This window comes from Camelus bactrianus, chromosome 7, assembly GCF_048773025.1.
Source record: "Camelus bactrianus isolate YW-2024 breed Bactrian camel chromosome 7, ASM4877302v1, whole genome shotgun sequence".
In the NCBI taxonomy this organism is placed as follows: domain Eukaryota; kingdom Metazoa; phylum Chordata; class Mammalia; order Artiodactyla; family Camelidae; genus Camelus; species Camelus bactrianus.
Genome location: NC_133545.1, coordinates 71648352 through 71668561, shown reverse-complemented (window position 1 = coordinate 71668561; position 20210 = coordinate 71648352). Strand labels below are relative to the sequence as shown.

At 34.2% G+C, this 20210-nt stretch overlaps 1 protein-coding gene across 1 annotated transcript in view; it reads left to right on the top strand.

Moving 5' to 3' along the window:
* LOC105062382 (platelet glycoprotein 4) overlaps nucleotides 1–20210 on the top strand; it is a 50050-nt gene that overhangs the window by 7246 nt on the left and 22594 nt on the right. Inside the window, exons 2-4 of the mRNA XM_010946634.3 lie at nucleotides 3156–3247; nucleotides 3742–3949; nucleotides 13516–13676. Coding sequence (XP_010944936.1) covers nucleotides 3830–3949; nucleotides 13516–13676 — 281 coding nt within the window. The 5' untranslated portion in view covers nucleotides 3156–3247; nucleotides 3742–3829. The remainder of the gene's footprint in view (nucleotides 1–3155; nucleotides 3248–3741; nucleotides 3950–13515; nucleotides 13677–20210) is intronic.

Here is a 20210-nt window from a genome sequence, read left to right as displayed (position 1 = left end):
GACTCTAAGAGAATCACTGAAAATCTATAGTAATCTCTGTAATCAAGTACTCCAAAAAGTACTCCAAAAGATGTGCTTGTTTCGAGAAGGAATCCTTAGTATAACATATAAGTCCAATGTACTTGTTTTAATTTTGTAAGATCACCACCAAAACAAGTTTTAAGCTGTAATAATTGGAAAGCATAATTTAGTCAAGCATATTGTTGTATATTACAGATGTCTATAAATGTTTTTCTACCATATTTTTACCTCCATTTATTCTGATAGGATGGAAATGCACACATAAATTAAGAAGATTATGGTAACTTCAATAAGAAAAGTTGATGGAGATCTCCTAATGTAGTTATTTAAACATTTTCCACAGAGCCCTTGGGTTCTGTGGTGAGACTCAAAAACCAAGTAAGGTGGGACTGAAAGGAGAAAGAAAGGGCCACAGTTTCTGCCCTCTTTGGTTACAGTAAAATCTGATGAGAGGATTTATTCTTATGGATACAGGAACTTATTGTACAAGAATGTAATCCTGTCACCTGAAACTGTTGTGAAGTTTCACAGCTCACATCCAAGGGAATTTTACTTCTGGGCCATGTCTTTTCCAGGTGGAGTTTCCCAGGGAACACAGCTTCATCCACACATGGGAATAATTAGATTCTCTGGGATCTTTCTCTGATTTTCTGACCTACTTATTGGAGATACTTCTTGTAGCTCAGTCTCAGTTCCTCCCCTCAGGTTTCCAACAGAGTGGAAAGGCATAATGCTCATAAATTCATTCTAGAACAACTCCACTAATATGACAGCAAAAAAAAGAAACAGAAAAGATACTATTTCTTCTTTCAAAGACAGCCCACATGTAAATGTACTCATGAATTCTACAAAAGGCACAGTATTTAAGTTCTATAAACTGATAGGATACAGCTGATCTTCCTATACTCAAGAAAGGTATGTGATTAGTGATATAAAATGCCTTTTAAATTTTTTCTTAAGTCCCAATAATTAGTTTTCATTTCTATTCTTGTGAGTATTTTTGTTTTCTAAATTTAAGCATTTTAAGTAAGCAGCAAATTATTACAGATATCAATGTCCTGTCTATTTCTTATCAAGAAATAATAAAGACTGAAATACAATCTAAAATTAGCAGTAAAATAATTTTTTATATAAGGAACTCCATTATCAAAAAAAACTGTTCAAACAGATTTTTTAATAGCTAAATTTTAGAGAAGAGTGGGAATAAAATACACTTATTTCTGAAGATAAACATAGGCAGAAAAGCTGTTGAGTAGAAATTGCTGAAAAATCTGAACTTTCCTCCGATGTACTCAGTGTATGTCCTACATAATGTATTTGTCCCTCCTTAGCTTCAGGTGAATAAAGCTACTACTGACCCTTGAACAAAACAGGTTTGAACTTCATGGGTACACTTTTACAAAAAAATTTTTTTCAATATATAGTACAGTACTGCCTGAACCACGATGTGTAGTTGTTTGAATCCACAGATACAGAACTACAGATGAGGAGAGCTGGCTGTATAGTTACATGTGGATTTTCCATGTGTGCAGGGTCCGTGCCCGTAACCGCTCTGTGGTGTTCAAGGGTCAATTATATTTGTAATTTTGTAGTATGAAGCATAGGTTAAAATAAGATTATGATAGCAATACTTAAATTCCTCATGGTGACAAGAAGCTGAAGCAGAATGAAAGAACCCAAGTACAGCAAGTCCCTCACATCCACAGGTGTTGGGGGATGCCTTCCACGACCCTCAGCAGATGCTAAAATCACAGATAACACCAACCCTAAGTAGTCCCCTCCATATCCACGATTTTCCTTCTGAATTTTCAGTCACCTTTGATTGACTGCAGTTGACCTTGGGTAAGTGAAACCACAGAAAGCAAAGCTGCTGATAAAGGAGGACTACACTCATGTGAAACATCTTATTTAGTCTCAAAGAAAAAAAATGGAAACTTACATCAAGGTAACAAAAGTGAGTCAGTCAGTTGAAAATTTGAAAAAGTAGGTAAGCTCAATCTCTCCCTCTCAAAAACATCAGTGTATGTATGAAGTACTGTTAGAATGATACTTGTATCTATGCTTCTACATCATCTAGATCAGTGTAAGACCAGTAACTGTCTAACCACACAATTCAACAGAATAAATTACTAACACTTCTGTTTTCTGATTAACTTGATTCAATAGCAGTGGGCTATGTTAAAACTCAAGGGAAAGAGTTTAGGTGCAAAGCAGATACGAGCCTAGGCAGTACCCAGGTCTGCCTAAACTTAACATCTCTGGGCAGAGGGTCCCTGGCAGTCATAATAATGAGTACTCAGATTTAGAAAGGGAGGCACTGGAGAACGTGCTGTCCCCTGGCCTTCCAATGGACTTTCTTGAGACTTTGCCCCCCTTGCAGAAACTCTTTCCTATAGTCCATGGGGCTGCTTGAATAAAGGAGAATGACTCTGGGAAAAGTCAGATTCACAACTAGGTGATGACACAGAATCTACAAAGGGGAAAATACACACATATATATCCCTTTTAGCAAAATTTAGCAACATTTAGCAATCCCGTTTTAAAAAATGCTGTTGCAACCAATAAAGCTCAAATGGATATGTTTTCAAATATTAGAATACTAAATTCTTAACTTTGTTACAACAGGATATCCTCATTCCACTAAGAGTTCTCTTGTAATCTTTATGAAATAATCATATATTACATAAAGATACCAAAGATAAGACTGACTAGGTGAAGTACATACACTGACACAACCTAGCTGTATTTACAGAATTGGCACAGGTTAGTTTCCCATGACACAATGAACAATATTGCACTTGAGTATGTTTAAAAATACATATTTAAGACCAGTAAGAAACCAATACTTATCACAGAAACTAGGCATCCTCTGCATGATATATTTTCATCCAATTTTTTTCACCTTTAGACTACCCAACAGTCAGTTATTAAAAATTATACGGAAAATAAATTACTCTGCTTTAAAATATTTCAATGTTTTAAACACCATTTATAAGAAAAAATTAGGCATGAACTGAATATTCTTGAAAATGGAATTTTCTTCTAATAGTTATTATAATTCTGATTATATTAGAGTATTCTAATATTAATTTTCTAATAGTGCATTTTCCCTGTTTACTCTTGCTTTTTAACAGGTAGCTTACAAATGACTAGAAAAACTGATTCCTTCTGAGACATCAGGTCATTTCCCGTGAAATCCAGATTTTGCTGTCTATTTGTGAAAAAGGTATAATAAAGAAAACACCTGTCCCCATACTTGCTCAGCATTTAGAAAGAAAAGACATCAGTCCACCCACATTCAGTCTGCAGAAGAACTCCAGGCAGGGTGCAGATGGATGTGTTTGAGTATAGTAGCCAAACTGATGGTGAAGATGCCAGTAAATGTCCCAGGCTGAAGAAACGTAAACGGAAGGTGAGAGTACAGTAAGCATGTTCTCCTTAGATAAGATTTCAGTGTGTTAATCATACATAGGAAGAAAATTTTAAAGAGGAGAATTTTGAAGAAATGCTCTATGTTACAATATTTATTATTTCTACCACTACTAGGTAGTTCAAAGCCAGAGAAGGAAGTCCTACAAAGTTTCGTAAAACAAGCAAAAAAAAAAAAAAGCATTTGTTTATTTAAAAATGGTAAAATGGTCTGTTTCAGTTGCATGTTTTCCTTGTACTTTGATCTTTTTGTACTGATATTTAAACTTCTGTTTCATGATCTAATGACAGAATCAACCTCTTGGAAATCACCTTAAAAGGACCTGAGAGTTTGAAAGAAGCCGGTATTGAACCTTAATTTCTTCCCTGAACAAGAAAAATGGTCTGTGACCGAAACTGTGGGCTCATCGCTGGCGCTGTCATCGGTGCAGTCCTGGCTGTGTTTGGAGGTATTCTAATGCCAGTTGGAGACCTGCTCATTGAGAAGACAATTAAAAAGGTACAAGCAGCATTGAGAATATTTCTTGTCATTGTGATTCATTCCATCCTGTATTCCCCTTTTGCCTTTTTACGGATTGCACTGAATCTATAGGTTGCCTTGGGGAGTATGGTCACTTTAATAATATTGATTCTTCCAATCCAAGAACATAGTATATTTTTCCATCTGTTAGTGTCATCTTCAATTTCTTTCATCAGCATCTTACAGTTTTCCAAGTACAGATCTTTTACCTCCTTAGACAGATCTATTTCTAGGTACTTTACTCTTTTTGATGTAATGGTAAATGGTATTGTTTCCTTAATTTCCCTTTCTGACAGTTCATTGCTAGTGTATAGAAATGCAACTGATTTATGTATATTGATTTCATATCCTACAATGTTACTGAATTCAGTGATGAACTCAAGTAGTTTTCTGGTGTCGTACTTAGGATTTTCTATGTATAGTATCAGGTCATCTGCAAACAGTGATAGTTTACTTCTTCCTTTCCAATCTGGATTCCTTTTTTTTTTTTTTTTTAATCTGATTGCTGTGGCAGGACTTCCAAAACTATGTTGAGTAACACTGACCAGAATGTGCATCCTTGTCTGATTCCTTATCTCAGAGGAAATGCTTTCAGCTTTTCAACACTGAGTATGATGTTCACAGAGATTTGCCATGTATGCCTTTATTATGTTGAAGTATGTTTCCTCTATGCCCACTTTCTGGAGAGTTTTTTATCATAAATAGATGTTGAATTTTCTCAAAAGATTTTCCTGCATCTATAAAGATGGTCGTATGGTTTTTACTCTGCAGTATGTTAATGTGGTGTAGCACATGGATTGAATTGCAGATATTGAAAAACTCCTTCCATGCCTGGAATAAATCCCACTTAATCATGGTTTACAAACCATTTAGTGTATTGTTGGATATGGTTTGCCTTTGTCAAGAATTTTTTTCATGTATGTTCATCAGTGATACTGGCCTTTAATTTTATTTTCTTGTAATTATCTTTGTCTGATTTTGGTATCAGGTGTGATGCTGGCCTTATAAAATGAGTTTGGAAGTGTTTCTTCCTCTGCAATTTTTTGGAATAGTTTCAGAAGGATAGGTGTCAACTCTTCTCCAAATGTTTAGAATTCACCTGTAAAGCCATCTGGTCTTTGACTTTTGTTTGTTGGAAGGTTTTAATTACTGATTCAATTTCATTACTGGTAACTGGTCTGTTCATATGTTCTTTTTCTTCCTTGTTCAATCTTGGGAGAATGTATCTTTCTACAGATTTGTCCATTTTGTCTAGGTTGTCCATTTTATTGGCACACAGTTGTTAGTAGTAATCACTTGTGATCCTTTCTATTTCTGTGGTGTTGATTTTAACTTCTTTTCATTTCTGATTTTATTGATGTGGGCCCTCTCCCCTTTCCTATTGATGAATCTGGCTAAAGGTTTATCAATTTTATTTATCTTTTCCAAGAACCACTTTTTAGTTTCATTGATCTTTTCTGCTGTTAGTCTCTATTTCACTTATTTCTGTTCTTATCTTTCCAATTTATCTCCTTCTACTAACTTTGGGGGTTTTTTTGTGCCTCTTTCTCTAGTACCTTTAGGTTTAAGGTTAGGTTGTTTAACTGAGATTTTTCTTAGGTCTTGAGGTAAACTAGTATCATGATTAACTTCCCTACTAGAACTGATTTTGTTAAATCCCATAGGTTTTGAATTTTCATATTCATTTGTCTCTAGGTAATTTTCTATTTCTTCAGTGATCCACTGGTTGTTTAGCAGCATATTGGTTAGCCGCCACACTTTTTTTTTTTTTTTTTTTGGCAGTTTTTTCCTTGCAATTATTTCTAATCTCAAAGCAATGTGGTAAGAAGCTTAATGATTTCAATTTTCTTAAATTCACCAAGGCTTGTTTTGGGATCTATCCTGAAGAATGTTCCAGGCGCACTTGAAAAGAAAATGTATTCTGCTGCTTTCAGAGAGAATGCTCCATATATAACAATTAAATCCATCTGGCCTAATGTGTCCTTTAAGGCCAGTGTTTCCTTACCGATTTTCTGTCAGGATGATCTGTCCACTGACATGACCACGGTAAAGTCCACTACTATTACTGTGTTACTGTTGATTTCTTCTATGTCTGTTAATATTTGCCCTTTGTGTTTAGGTGCTCCTATGTTGGGTTCATATATATTTACAAGCGTTATATCTTCTTGCATTGATCATTTGATCATTATGGAGTATCCTTCTTTGTCCTTGTAGCATCTTTAACGTCTGTTTTGTCTGATATAAGTATTGTTATTCTGGCTTTCTTTTGATTTCCGTTTACTTGGAATACCTTTTTCAATCCCCTCACTTTCTGTCTGTGTGTCTTTAGATCTGAAATGAGTCTCTTGTAGACAGCATATATAAGGCCTATTTTTTATATCCAATTTGTCACTCTGTGTCTCTTGGTTGGAGCATTTAGTCCATTTACATTTAAGGTCATTATTGACATGTATCTCCTTATTGCCATTTTGTTCATTGTTTTGGATTTGTTTTTGTAATCCTTTTTTCCCCTTCTTTTGTTTTCTTCCCTTGTGATTTTATGACAATCTTTAGTGGTATGGTTTTATTACTTTTCCTTTTTGGTGTTTATACCTATTTTAGATTTTTGGTTTGTGGTTATCATAAGGTTTTTGTATAGCAGTCTCTCTCTCTCCCCCCTCCCCCACATATATATATTTATATGATTTATATATATATATGATTCTTTTAAGTTATTCATCTCAATTCCAAATGCATTTTTAAGAAACTTACATTTGTACTCTCCTCTCCTCCCGATTACTGTTTTTGATATCGTATTTTACATCTAAATATTTTCTGTATCCCTAAACTGTTCACTATTAATTACTTTTAATTATGACCAAAAACTATGTTGATACACTTTCTGAATGAGAAATAAGTGTATTTTGTGAGGGTACATTTACAAAAGTTGTTTACTATGGTTAATACTGAGAAAATAAAATCATACTTTATATATATGTTAAACATAACTTTATTTAATATTGACACAAATATTTGGTAAAGCTGGTAAAATTGTTTTTGGCTAAATTGCTTTTTAAAATACATGTAATAATAGATGATTGTCTTACAAATATTTCCTATTGAGGAAGTTTTATACTTGACTCTTAGAAAATAACTTTCAGAAATCTTATGTAGGACATATCCTAGTATATATATAACAAGTTGACCGTAGTTTTAAAAATAAAGTCAACTAATATATAGGCTTTGCACAAAAAAGCAAAATTTATCTCCCACTCTAGTTTCTTCTAACTCAGCTTCACACTCACCAACTTTAACTGATAAAGAGACAGAAGATTAGAATGAGGAGAAGCAGATCTGCTGTAGTCCTAAACTAGGGATGGCAAATTCAAATGGCTTCAGGGGTTTGGAAACAAGGTTTAAAAAAAAAGTGAAGACAAGGGCTATTGAGAATTTACAAGTGTGTGCCCTGACCAAAGGCATGTATGTTCTTTTATATGAAACATGTTTCCCAAATAGAACATCTGTAAGTGCTGGCCTAAGCTGTCAGCCTGGCTGGGGTATCAATGGCTTAGATATTAGTAAGCACAGTGCACAATGGAGAAAAACCAGAACTGATTATAAATTGGGCTAGGCTGCTAGTTCATACTGCAATTTCTGTTCCTGCCAAGACCTTTACCTATCTCATTCATTCACCCATATTTGACTTCTTACTCTTACTAGGAATATAAATATATACCATTATATTTCACTGAAGCATTGACTTAGTTCACAAATAAATATGAAGATTAAATTTCAAACTGAGTTTCTCAGGACAAGAAGTTACTATTTTCCAATGTTTCTTGGTTTAGCTAATAAAATGCTTACGTTCTACAATTTAAAAAACTGTCTCACTTCAATAAATGTGTCAAAGGACTAATTAATACTATGGAAACAGTTGTGGAAATGCAACTGAATGTTGTGAAGAGAGAAGGAAGAATATAGAAAATGTGCCAAAAACACAGGATTAAAAAGAGAGATGATTAGAAAGACAACAACATGGGGTAAGATATAGGAAGCTTTGATTAAGCAGGAAACTTTAATTAATAATGTGAAAGACTATAGTACATGGTGTATGTTTTCTGGTAGGTGTTACGTATAACAAAATCTGCATTCAGAGACTGATATCAAATATACTACATACTAATATACTATACTATATAGTAATGTACAAATTTATTAGCACACTTATTTAGTGTTACTAAGGGCTTCATATTAACTAACAAACTTAACCTTCACAAATATCTATGAAAGGTTCAATTATTTTACCCATTTTAATGGCACAAGACCTTAAATCAACTTGTCGACTCATAAAGCCAAAAAACAGGACTAGTCAGTTTCCAAACCTAGATAACCTGGAGGCAGAGACTAGACAATTAATACACTCTTGCACTCTATAATTCTCCAACAGAAATGGGAACATTCTTTATTTATTATTGGAAAGTAAAGAGACCAAAAACAGGAAAACCAGGAAAAACCATGAAGGACATGACAACTTTCAAGCAAAATTTAAGACTCCCTTTTAGAAAGATCTATGCACAGTCTGCACATAACAAAAAGCACTGTGGTGTAGTGTGGTGAAGTACATAGAACTGATGGATGGCGGATGCAGTGGAGTAGAGGGACTAAATATGGAGAGAGAGGAGTAAAAACAGCAAACTGCAAGATGTCCAGTTGAGTTATTGATGGAAATGTATACCTCAGATGACTAAAAGAGGTTTCATACATGATTTGATATGAACAGCAGTGTACATTTCAAAACTCAGAGCTCAGAGAGATTTGACTACTATGGAGATTATAGGTAAAACTGAACTATATATTTGCTTTCTAGAGTCTTAATGTAGAGACAAAACAACAGACACATTGGGATACAGTAAGAGTCACATCTCTGAATTATGTGTCAACCCAGAGAGCCAACTGTCTCACCTCTGCCTCAGGAACACTTAGGTTAATGCTGTTATTTTACAAATATATAGAAGTTTTAGTGCTGGTCAGTTTTTGTTCACCACTGAAACTCATTGCAGATTACTTGGTTCACTGAATGGACTAACATCACATTGGGAAAGTTATTATCTGTACACAAGTGCCATTAAAAAAAAAGAACAATAATTAAAATACTTTATTTAAAAAGGTTAATATAGCATATAGGACTAAATATACTCTATCTACCCTAATATATACTTTATACTATATACTCTACATATACTCTACTAAAGTATACAGCGGGGGCTGTGTGATGCCTTCTGGTTCTAAAGATGGTACCTGACACCAGCATTTGAAATGGTCTAAAGCAGTGCACACATTTTACTTCATATATATGTATATTTTTCACTCTTTATTTCTAAGGGATATTTGCTAGAGACTTCATGATTTTCACAGATTATAGCTGAAAACTTTCTTACTGGTGTTTTAGACTATGATTCCTAAAAGATTTGTGTGGAGCCAGCAGGTTTATACAATCTTGCTAGACAGACTAAAAGTCAATAGCATGAGGTGCCATGAACGTGAAATGTAGAAACGACCAAAGGACTTGAGAAAAAGGTCACAGTTATGCCACCATTTACAAAGGACAATTTATCCCTTGATGTTGTTAGTATCACTCAATAAACGTTCAGCGAATATAACATAAGTAAATTTAAATAAATTTTAATTTAATTTCCTTATGATATGAACTGTTGAACATCAACAACAGAATTAAAGATCCCTTTCTCTTGGCATGCACATACATGTGCATAATGTAGTCACATACGAAAAAAACTTTTCGAATATGTGAAGACTGCATGTAACTAGTCCTAAACAGAACAAATTTTGGTAGTGAGTGGAAAGGATGGGGAAAGATAAATGTTTTTAGTATGTTTCTGCTTTTTACGGAAGTTCTAATTTCACTGGATGGAAAGTAAATATAAAAATGATTAAACAGCAGAAAAAGAAGTGTCAAAGGATTTTACATAAATTATTGCCACATGACTGGTTTAGACAGTAATCTTGTGAAAGAAATAGTTAAAGCAATCTGGGAAGTAAATGAGATTAGAGCTCTCCCTATGAAGGGTGGATAGGATTTTTACAATAATGATAGCCAGTGTTTACTGAATGCTGGCTATATGCCAACACTGTTCAAAGTGCTCACATTTACTAATTCTTGTAACAACCTATGAGGATAAATATTTAATTATACCATATTCCAGTTATCCTGACTTTCATAAACACTAATTTCATATAGTTCAACCTATTATTAGTATTAGTATTCCCAGTTTACAGATAAGGAAACTGAGATACAAAGAAACTAAATAACCAGCCCAATTTTAAACAGTTAGCACACGACCTAACTGGGGATCAAACTCACAGCATCTACTTTTACTTTTAACCACCACACTCTAGGTTTTGAGTGAAGAAACCAGTATACTTGGTCTAACTGGGACCAGAGTAAGGAAATCTACTGATAGATTAAAATCTGCTATATTTGATTCTGTCTCTAGGTACCCTATAAGATGCTTGAATGGGGCAATACATTTTCTACATATGTACTTTACATACTCCACAAATAGGAAGATATCAAGAATATTTAAAAAAAATTTTTTTACTTTTTAAAAAAATTGAAAAAAAATTTTTAGAGGTACTAGGGATTGAACCCAGGACCTCAAACAAGCTGAGCACACACTCTAACACCGAGCTATAACTATTTCCGAAGGATATGTTAATAGTTACACTAAAGTTACGCTATAGTTGCCTGTCATGTTAATGAGAGCTGCTCTCCTGCAACGGCACTAATCAAGTGATCATGTGACTAGACAGAAGGTATTATTATTCTCCCAAACATCTGCTTTCAAATTAATCTGGCGAAACAGAAGTTTCAAGGTAAATGGCTTTCAAACCAGATGGAGACCCTGACACATGAGAGTCACCAGGTTGGAATCCAGTCATTGCCAGGCCTGGAGAGTCTGAATACTTAAAATCAGGGACAGATACTGATGTATGTTTCAGCCCAGTGAGAGGATCTTAAATTAAATTATTACCCTTTCTGTACATATAACTATCACCTTTGTACATCAAATTTAGTGAAAGATTTGCCAAATAAGCCAGACAGTCCAAAGTCAATTTAAAATCAAACCCTGTCAATTTACAGAAGACTTAAAAACCTTTTTTCCTTTTAAAATTAGAGGAGCTTATGAAAATTCTGTCTTGGTACTAATGAGGCCTGTATGATTTTCAAGTACACATGACAGTGTTATGATCAAAAGAAATGTATTTCTATTTTGATTGTTTCAGTATTTTCCTCTTTGGCTCTGAACAAATCATGGTGTTACGGAAACTACATAGATTGGAGTGAAAGACCCAATTCTCCATTATCTACTACAAAACTGTCATACAACATTGAATCAGACATCTTTTCTGTAGGACTCACTTTTACCTCTAAAATAAATGGATGAGGTTAGACAATTAACTCTAACCACTAGTAATTCAGTGTATTCTGTTCAACTCTGTGTTTCAACTTTTCTATTTTAAAAAATATCTCCAGAGCAAGAAATAAGGCAAAGTGATTCATGGCCTTTAGAAGAAAGGCATGATACAGTTACAAGGTCTTTTGATATTAAATGCACAAGCATTAGAGTTAGGGAGTTTTCTGTCCTGCCAAGAACATTCTATCACAGTCTCTTTTCAGTTCTATAAGCATTTATTTATTGAGTCCATTTCCTTAACTGAAATAAAATACGTGCCTTGAGACATACATGATAAATAATTGATACAGTATTAGTCCTTAAGATTCTTACAGTATGAGAGTAATCATGTGTATGGTCCTGTGTGTTTACCCCTCATAAAGTCTCTTGAAATGGATAAATTAACAAAGCTTTCAGCTTCCACACAGATTTCAGTTTCAATACCCTCAGCAACACCATTTACATTTAGAAAAGTCCTAATACTTTTGTCTGTATGCAATTTTGGCCTAATTTTGGGCTTGCTAAGGAAGTAAGACTTTTTAGCAGTAAATAAAATGTGTTTTAAGGACAACTGCTTCTAAAAAGTAAGGTCTCACATCACTAGCAGCACCAGTGGACCCAGTGTGAAAGGTTGCAACAGCACAGGATTTTGCAGTGGTGTTCCAGCTGACGTCTGTCCTTCTCTAAGGAATGCCTTTATTCTCTGCATTAAGCAATAAGTATCCTGAAGATACGAAATTTAGTTTGACCTCTACCAAGTAGGTGCAGAGGTGACAGGAAAAAAAGACAGTAAAAACATGATGTAAAGAGGACTCGCCTAAGGGTCAGAGACTAGGATGCTCATCATGACTGTACTTCTACGTGTTTGCCGGGTTGCCCTTGGGCCAGCCACCTGGGTTCTCAGAGCCTCAGCATGCTCCACTAGAAACATGCTAACGCTCACTGTCCTTTCCTGACCCATCATTCCCTGAAGTGATGCTTCCAGGTGAAGGAACAAGCAGGTCGGCCTGTTCTGTACCATGGGTCTTCGGCTCGCTGTCTGTGGAGGACTCTCCTCCTCTCCCTCTGGCGCACCAGGCTGAGTGGGAGTTTTACACCTGGGTGCCCGCCCACGGTTCTCAGTTGGAAGCACTGCCTGCTGCAGAGTCAACTTGTCTGCCTTAGCTACTGCAGTTTCACAGACTTCCTGCTCAGAGAAAGACTTGGAAGGAAACCACGAGAGCATCTATGATAAAACTCCTCATTTTACAGAAAGCAAAACTGACCTGAGGGATTTGATGACTTTCTACTCGTTCCCACAGCTCCTAAAGCACAGGAGAGATTTCTAATGTCGGGTTTTCTGATTGTGTCACTGGTCTTTTTTCCACTTGTCTATCTTCACTACCGGGGGCATCAATGATCTTTAAGGAGTAAGACCACTTCCTTGTTTCATTCTTTTATCTAAAAAGTGGTAACCTAATAGTAATGAGTTAGACGGCTGTAATATTTGGAAACAGGGACTAGTAGGTTTTTGCAAATAGTATATACTGAGACTTAGGAAAGCCACATGGAGCAGGATTTTAAAGGGGAGAAGTCAAATTTGTATTTTTCTTAATTTAACAAATGGTAAGTCATCTTCCCCTGAAGTGTTCAACTTTTAAAGAAAAGGAAAAAGCTTCTAATACCACTAGATTTTTCTGAGTTTTTCTGTTTTGCCTCCTCAGTCCAACTGAGGGCAGAAGAGAATTTAATGTTTGACGTGGTAAGAATTTTTTGGAAAAAGCTTTAATAAAATTTGCTTAATAAAATGTGTTCCAAACTGTTGCAATACTGCCACAGGGTCACTCTAAAGCTTGCCAGTGGTTGGCCTTGAAACCAACAGACATGTCTGGAACATCACACACTGATTCTCTTTGTAAAAGGTTAACTAAAAGAGATTGCTATAATAATTTGCTGAAAACAGTTCTGTTGCAAGCATGGGACAAGGCTGGGAAAGTTCCCATGAACAAGGTACTTGAGCTTGGTCCCTGCGTTGACTGACTACATGTTTTAACCTCCCACAAGTGCCCGTATTTACTACAAATATATAACCCAAATTTGTTTTCTTTTTCATAGGAAGTTGTCCTTGAAGAAGGTACAATTGCTTTTAAAAATTGGGTTAAAACAGGAACAGAAGTTTACAGACAGATCTGGATCTTTGATGTGCAGAATCCAGAGGAAGTGGCAGTTAACAGCAGCAAAATTAAAGTTAAGCAAAGAGGTCCTTACACATACAGGTGAGTCCCCACAACAAAGTGGCACTCTTTCCTTGACCTCATGCATTTCTCCCATTTGACAAATGTCATTGTATCAAAACGTACTTTGTATTTTCTTTTGTTAATATACACTGAAATATTTTGTTTCTGCCTATATAAAATCCTAACCTACGGACTTAATTAGTGTAAGAACTACAGTTTCAGGAAGAAAGTTACAGATGTTTTACACTTGTGCCTTATATTCACAACTTTAAATATGCATGCTAAATAGAAAAAAATCTATCAAAATTTTAAAAACAAGAGTATTTAGCAAATCCTAAAATTGTTACAGGAGTGGATCTCAAAGTGTGTCTCCTGGACCAGTAACATCAGCATCATTTGGGAACTGGGTAGAAATGCAAATTCTCAGGCCACCTTAGACCAAATCAATCGAGAAACTCTTGGTGTGGAGCCCAGCAAGAAGTTTTACAAATATTCAGGGTGATTTCAATACATACTCAAGTTTGAGAACCACAGCACTGATTTCATATAACTGCAATATCTGCTAAGGATTTCTATTCAAACTAATTTCCAGGTCACATGAGTGTTTCTCTTTATTCAGTAGTTTCATTCTTATATTTTCTCCACTACTGAGACTGAATAAGCTGTAACTTTATGTTGCATGCCTTAATAGTTCAATATATTTCTGAACAGGATCTTAGACTATTAGAACTAGGGGGTATAATTAGCCAGAGCTTTTCATTTTATAAATTAAAAACAAAACTGACTACAGAGGATGTGAAATGCTTCTCCATGTTCATACAAACCTAGAGCTGCCAATCCTTAGACTTTAGTGTACATTTTCTCCTAACTAAATTACAGACTATGTGTCTTTTCTATCAAAGTAAGAAAAGGGGAGACTGCAGTGCTAAAAACACTAAGCTTATTCAAGTATTATGTTTATGATATATATATATTTATGCTATCCATATAGGAAAAGTTAAGTCCTCCTGTACCATTTGTTATACAAATGTTGATTTTCCCCTGAAGAATAATTACAACTAGTTGTACACTGTGATCAAGTATTACCACAAAATTTCATATTTGGAATGATTTCTTATAATTCGCAGTATTGCTTGGTCATCTGTTTTGTAATCCATAATTACATACTTTCCTCTCCATGCATTAATACATTTCTAGAGTGACAATTCACACTCAAACACAGCACATGAGATATAAGCCTCAGAGGCCTTGGTGGCTGTTCTGTCCTGGTAATTATCCCCAAGTCTCCTGTCTCCATGCACTTGCCTGGGACAAGTCATAACTCTGTCAAAGAAGACCTGGTTTTCATTGTTACAAAAAACAAACAAACAAACAAACAAACAAAAACCACTCACCTTGGAAAATATTTTTATTTTTTCATGGCCATATAGTGCTTACATTATTATCAAATCCCTGTATGAATATCTTGTCTCAAAAAATTTTATAGCTATGTTGTGTACCTATGAATATCTAAGACTCACATATGACCTAATAAGAATCTAAATAGTTGTTTAAAATAATACTCTGAAAGAGCTAAATTCATGTAAGAAAAAAGAATAGTTGTTAGAATTTGAGAATTCATCATGGGTTTTGTTTTATACTGTTTGGGTGGGTCATGTTTTTACTTTTAAGGATAAACTGGGGTGTAGGGAAACATTAACATAACACTGAATCCAGTCCTAGTCCTGCTCTGATAGGTGACAACTAATATAAATTTTATTCTTGGAGGCTTTAACCTATCTCTCTAAGGGATGCAAGTAGGGGTGGGTTAGATGTAATTCACTTACTTATAGAGGCAATGAGGGAGGGCTGGAGAAGAGAAGGTGGATTTCCAGCTAAACTATGTAAGTAATAAACTCCTATTTACATAACAATGTTAAAGGGATTTATGATCAGTTATGAGTCATCTTGTCTCATGATGTCATTAAAATGGACTTGCTAGTGTCTGCCTGTGTGCTTTAAAATAATGGGAAAACGACTGGTTACCTTTCAGAAAAAGTTAATAGTCAGAGAGTATTCCATGTGTTGAGGTGAGCCTGCCTCTGCATAAATTTTACCCTGAATTCAGTTGAAATTGGAAGTGGAGGAGGATGTCCCTCCTCAGTGAGAACCACAGGCTTATTTGGCTGCTGAAGTGAGCCTGATGAAAATTTGATTATCAAGCTGTAACATGGGCCAAAACATGAAACTGCCCAGATTGTAATCTTAATTATATACATTCCAACCTATACCATCTGTATAAAAACCTAGTAATTCCTTCATAATATTCTCAGATCCAACATAAATCTTTTTTTTTTTTTTTTTTAAGTTTCTTTGCTTTGGCAGGAGTACAAAGAGAGCAACCTTGGGCTAAATCTAAGACAAGTTCCTCTCTTTGATCTTATTAACAAAATCTTTCTAAAAACTTTTTATATTCTATTTCTTAAACAAAAATTTGAGTATCTTCTTTTTAAAAGCACATTCTAAACAGAGGATTAAAGGAGTTTTCTGTTAGTGCGTGCCACCTACTGGTTTAATATTGTAGGTACAACTAAGCAAACCAGAATTGGGAACACAATTATTCTGACACTGAATCAATTATTATTTGTAAATAAATGTTCCTGAAAATTAAATATTTTAATTTTAAATGTTGATAATATAGTATGTAATCTAATTTTGAAATAAAATTATCTAAGAGAAAATAGTAATTGACTAGTAACTGACTGCTCAGGCTCTTGTTTCGGAGTTTTATATTCTTTGTATGTCCCCAGTACTCCAAGAAGAGTAAATAAAGTTTTGATGAAATTACTTTAGAAATAAAATATAATTCTATCTTTTCATGAATTCTTTTTTTAAAGAATATCAACAATTAATTTATTCACTCAAAAATATCTATCAAGAACTTACCATGCACTGGACACTGCTTAGGGATACAAAACATTTATAATACCTATCTTACAGGAATTTACACTTTTACTATACCATATTAAAATCAAGTGTGGGATTTTTTTTTTGGTTTGTTTAGTTTTTCACATTTCAGTCCCATGTTTTTTCATTCTTTAGTTAGGTAACAAAAGATAGCTATTATAACATCACATAATAGACATAATAGTGAGATATATGACAGAGCAAAGAATAATGTATACCTTATTTCACCTCAGTAAATATCTTGTACTTGCAAACAAAGGCCATAAAAAAAGATAAAAGATACTATATGGTGATAAAAGGATCAATACATGAAGAAGATATTATACTCATTAATACATATACATATGTAACCAACACGGGAACACCTAAATACATTTAAAAAAAAAAAAAACCTAACAGACATAAAGGAAGAAATTGATGGGAATATAGTAACAGTATGAGACTTTACAACCAGCTAATATTAATGGATAGATATTCCAGAGAGAAAATCAACAAGGCAACAGAGATCCTAAATGGCACAATAGAACAGTTAGACTTAGTTGATGTCTTTGGGACATTATATCCAAAAAACACCAGAAAATACATTATTTTCACGTTACATGGAACATTCTCTACGATATACCACATACTCAGATACAAAACAAGCCTCAACAAATTTAAGAGGATAGAAATTACTTCAAGCATCCTTTCACACCACAATGGCACAAAATTACAAATCAACCACAGAAAGAAAAATGAGAAGAAGACGACTGCATGGAAACTAAAAAACATGCTACTAAAAAACTAATGGGTCAACAATGAAATGAAAGAGGAAATTAAAAAATATCTGTGACAAACGACAATGAAGAAAGCAACCATTCAGAATCAACTGGATTGAGCAAAAGCAGTCCTAAGAGGGAAGTTTATAACAATACAGGCCTTTCTTAAAAAACAAGAAAAATCTCAAATAAACAACCTAAACTATAACTTATAAGAATGATAAAAAGAAGAACAAACAAAACCTAAAGCCAGCAGAATGAAGGAAATAATAAAGATCGGGGAGGAAGCAAATAATATAGAGATTAAGATAACAATAGAAAAAATTAATAAAACCAAGAGCTGGCTTTTTGAAAGAGTAAACATAATCAGCAAACCTCTGGACAGGCTCACCAAGAAGAGAAGATCCAAATAAGCAAAATGAGAAATGAAAGAGGAGAAATTACAACTGATACAACAGAAACAAAAAAAAAAGTAAGAGAATACTATGAACAATTATATGTGAACAAACTGCACAACCTAAAAGAAATGGACAAAGTTACTAGAAACAGTCCACCAAAATCAAATCAAGAAGAAATAATCTGAACAGACTGATCACTAGAAGTGAAACAGAAACTGTAATTTAAAAAAAACATAAATAAAAACTTCTTGCAAACAGAAGTCCAGGACCTTCACTGCAGAATTCTACCAAATACATAAAGAACTTACACAGATCTTCCTCTAACTCTTCCAAAAGATTCAAGAGGAAGGAATAATTTCAGGGTCACTCTACGAAGCCCATATTACCCTGATACCAAAACCAGACAAAAACACTGCCAGAAGAGAAAATTACAGACCAAATCTTCAATCAATACAGATGTAAAAATCCTCAACAAAATATTAGCATATCAAACCCAACAAAACATAAAAAAGATCAAACATTACAATCAAGTTGGATTCATCCCAGGCTCACAAGCACATTATATATAAAAACTGTATAAGACTCTACACAAAAACTACTATTGATAAATCAGTTCAGCAGAGAGCAGGATACAAGATTAACACACAGAAATCAGTTGCATTTCTTTACAGTAAGCAATATCAGAAAAGTAAAAAAAAAAAAAAAAAAAAAAAAACCTTTTAAAATAGCTTAAAAAAAATACTTAGAAATAAACCTGACCAGAACATGAAAGATTTATACACTGACAACTGTAAAACATTGATAAAGGAAAGTAAAGATGAGTAAAAATGGCTTGAAGATTTAAACATAAGACGGGATATTACAAATTTCCTAGAAGAAAACATGGGCAAAACATCTTCTGACATAAATCATAGTAACGTTTTCCTAGGTCATTCCACTAAGACGATATAAATGAAATCAAAAATTAAAAAATGGGACCTAATTAAACTTATAAACTTTTGCACAGCAAAGGAAACTATAAATAAAATGAAAATACAACCTATGGAGTGTGAGAAACTATTTGCAAATAATGCATATGATGAAGGCTTAATTTCCAGAATATACCAACAGCTGATACAACTCAATAACAACCAAAAAAACCCAACAAAAAAATAGGCAGAAGACCTAAATAGATATTTCCCCAATGAAGACATACAGAAGGCCAATAGGCACATGAAAAGATGCTCAATATCACTAATTATCAGAGAAATGCTAATCAAAACTGTAATGAGGTATCACCTCACACAGGTCAGAACAGCCATTATCAAAAAAGTCCACAAATGATAAATGCTGGGGAGGCTGTGGAGAAAAGGGAATCTTCCTAATCCTGTTGGTAGAAATGGAATTTTGTGCCACCACTATGGGGAACATTATGAAGGTTCCTTAAAAAACTAAAAATAGACTTACCATATGATCCAGCAATCCCACAACTGAGCATATATCTGGAAAAACTAATTCAGAAAGATTCACATACTCTAGTGTTTATACCAATACTATTTACAACAGCCAAGACATGGAAGCAACCTAAATATCTATGGAAAGATGATTTATAGAAGATATGGTGTATATATAGAATGAAATACTACTCAAGTCATAAAAAAGAATAAAATAATGCCATTTGCAGCAACACAGACTGACCCTAAATATTATGATACGAAGTGAAATCAGTCAGAGAATGAAAAATATGTATTGCTTACAGGTTGAATCTAAAAAAAAATGATACAAATGAACTTATTTACAAAACAGAAACAGATTCACAGGCATTGAAAACAAACTTACGGTTGCCAAAGAGAAAAGGGGGTGAAGGATGAATAAATTAGGAGTTTAGGATTAGCAGATACAAAATTCTACATATAATACAGATAAACAACGTCCTACTTATAACACAGGGAACAATATTTAATATCTTGTAATAACCTATAATGAAAAAGAATATTTAAATATATATATGCATAACTGAATCACTATGCTGTACCCCAGAAACTAACATAACCTTGTAAATCAACTATACTTCAGTAATTAAAAAAAAAGAAAATGTGCTCTCACTATTTTTACTATTCCCCTCCTTAAACTTCTCTACTGTCTCCTCTTCATCGTCAGGATAAAAGCAAAACATTTGAGTATGGGAACCAATCTTTAATGACAGATCGAGCTTATTTCAGTGACTTTATTTCCTACCATTGTCTTTACTCAGCTCTGTAAACCAACCATATTGAAACATGTTCATTTCTAAAAGTACATCATGTTCTTACTTCTTATTTTATACTTTCTACCCTGTTTTACCTAACTAAACTTCTATTTGGCATTCAGACCATTTATGTGGAATTGTATCTTGTCCATTATCCTCACCGTGACCATCTCAAGCCAGGGTTTCTAACTATTCTGTGTTTTCCCACAGACTGTGTAAACTCCTATAATAACACATATTCCTT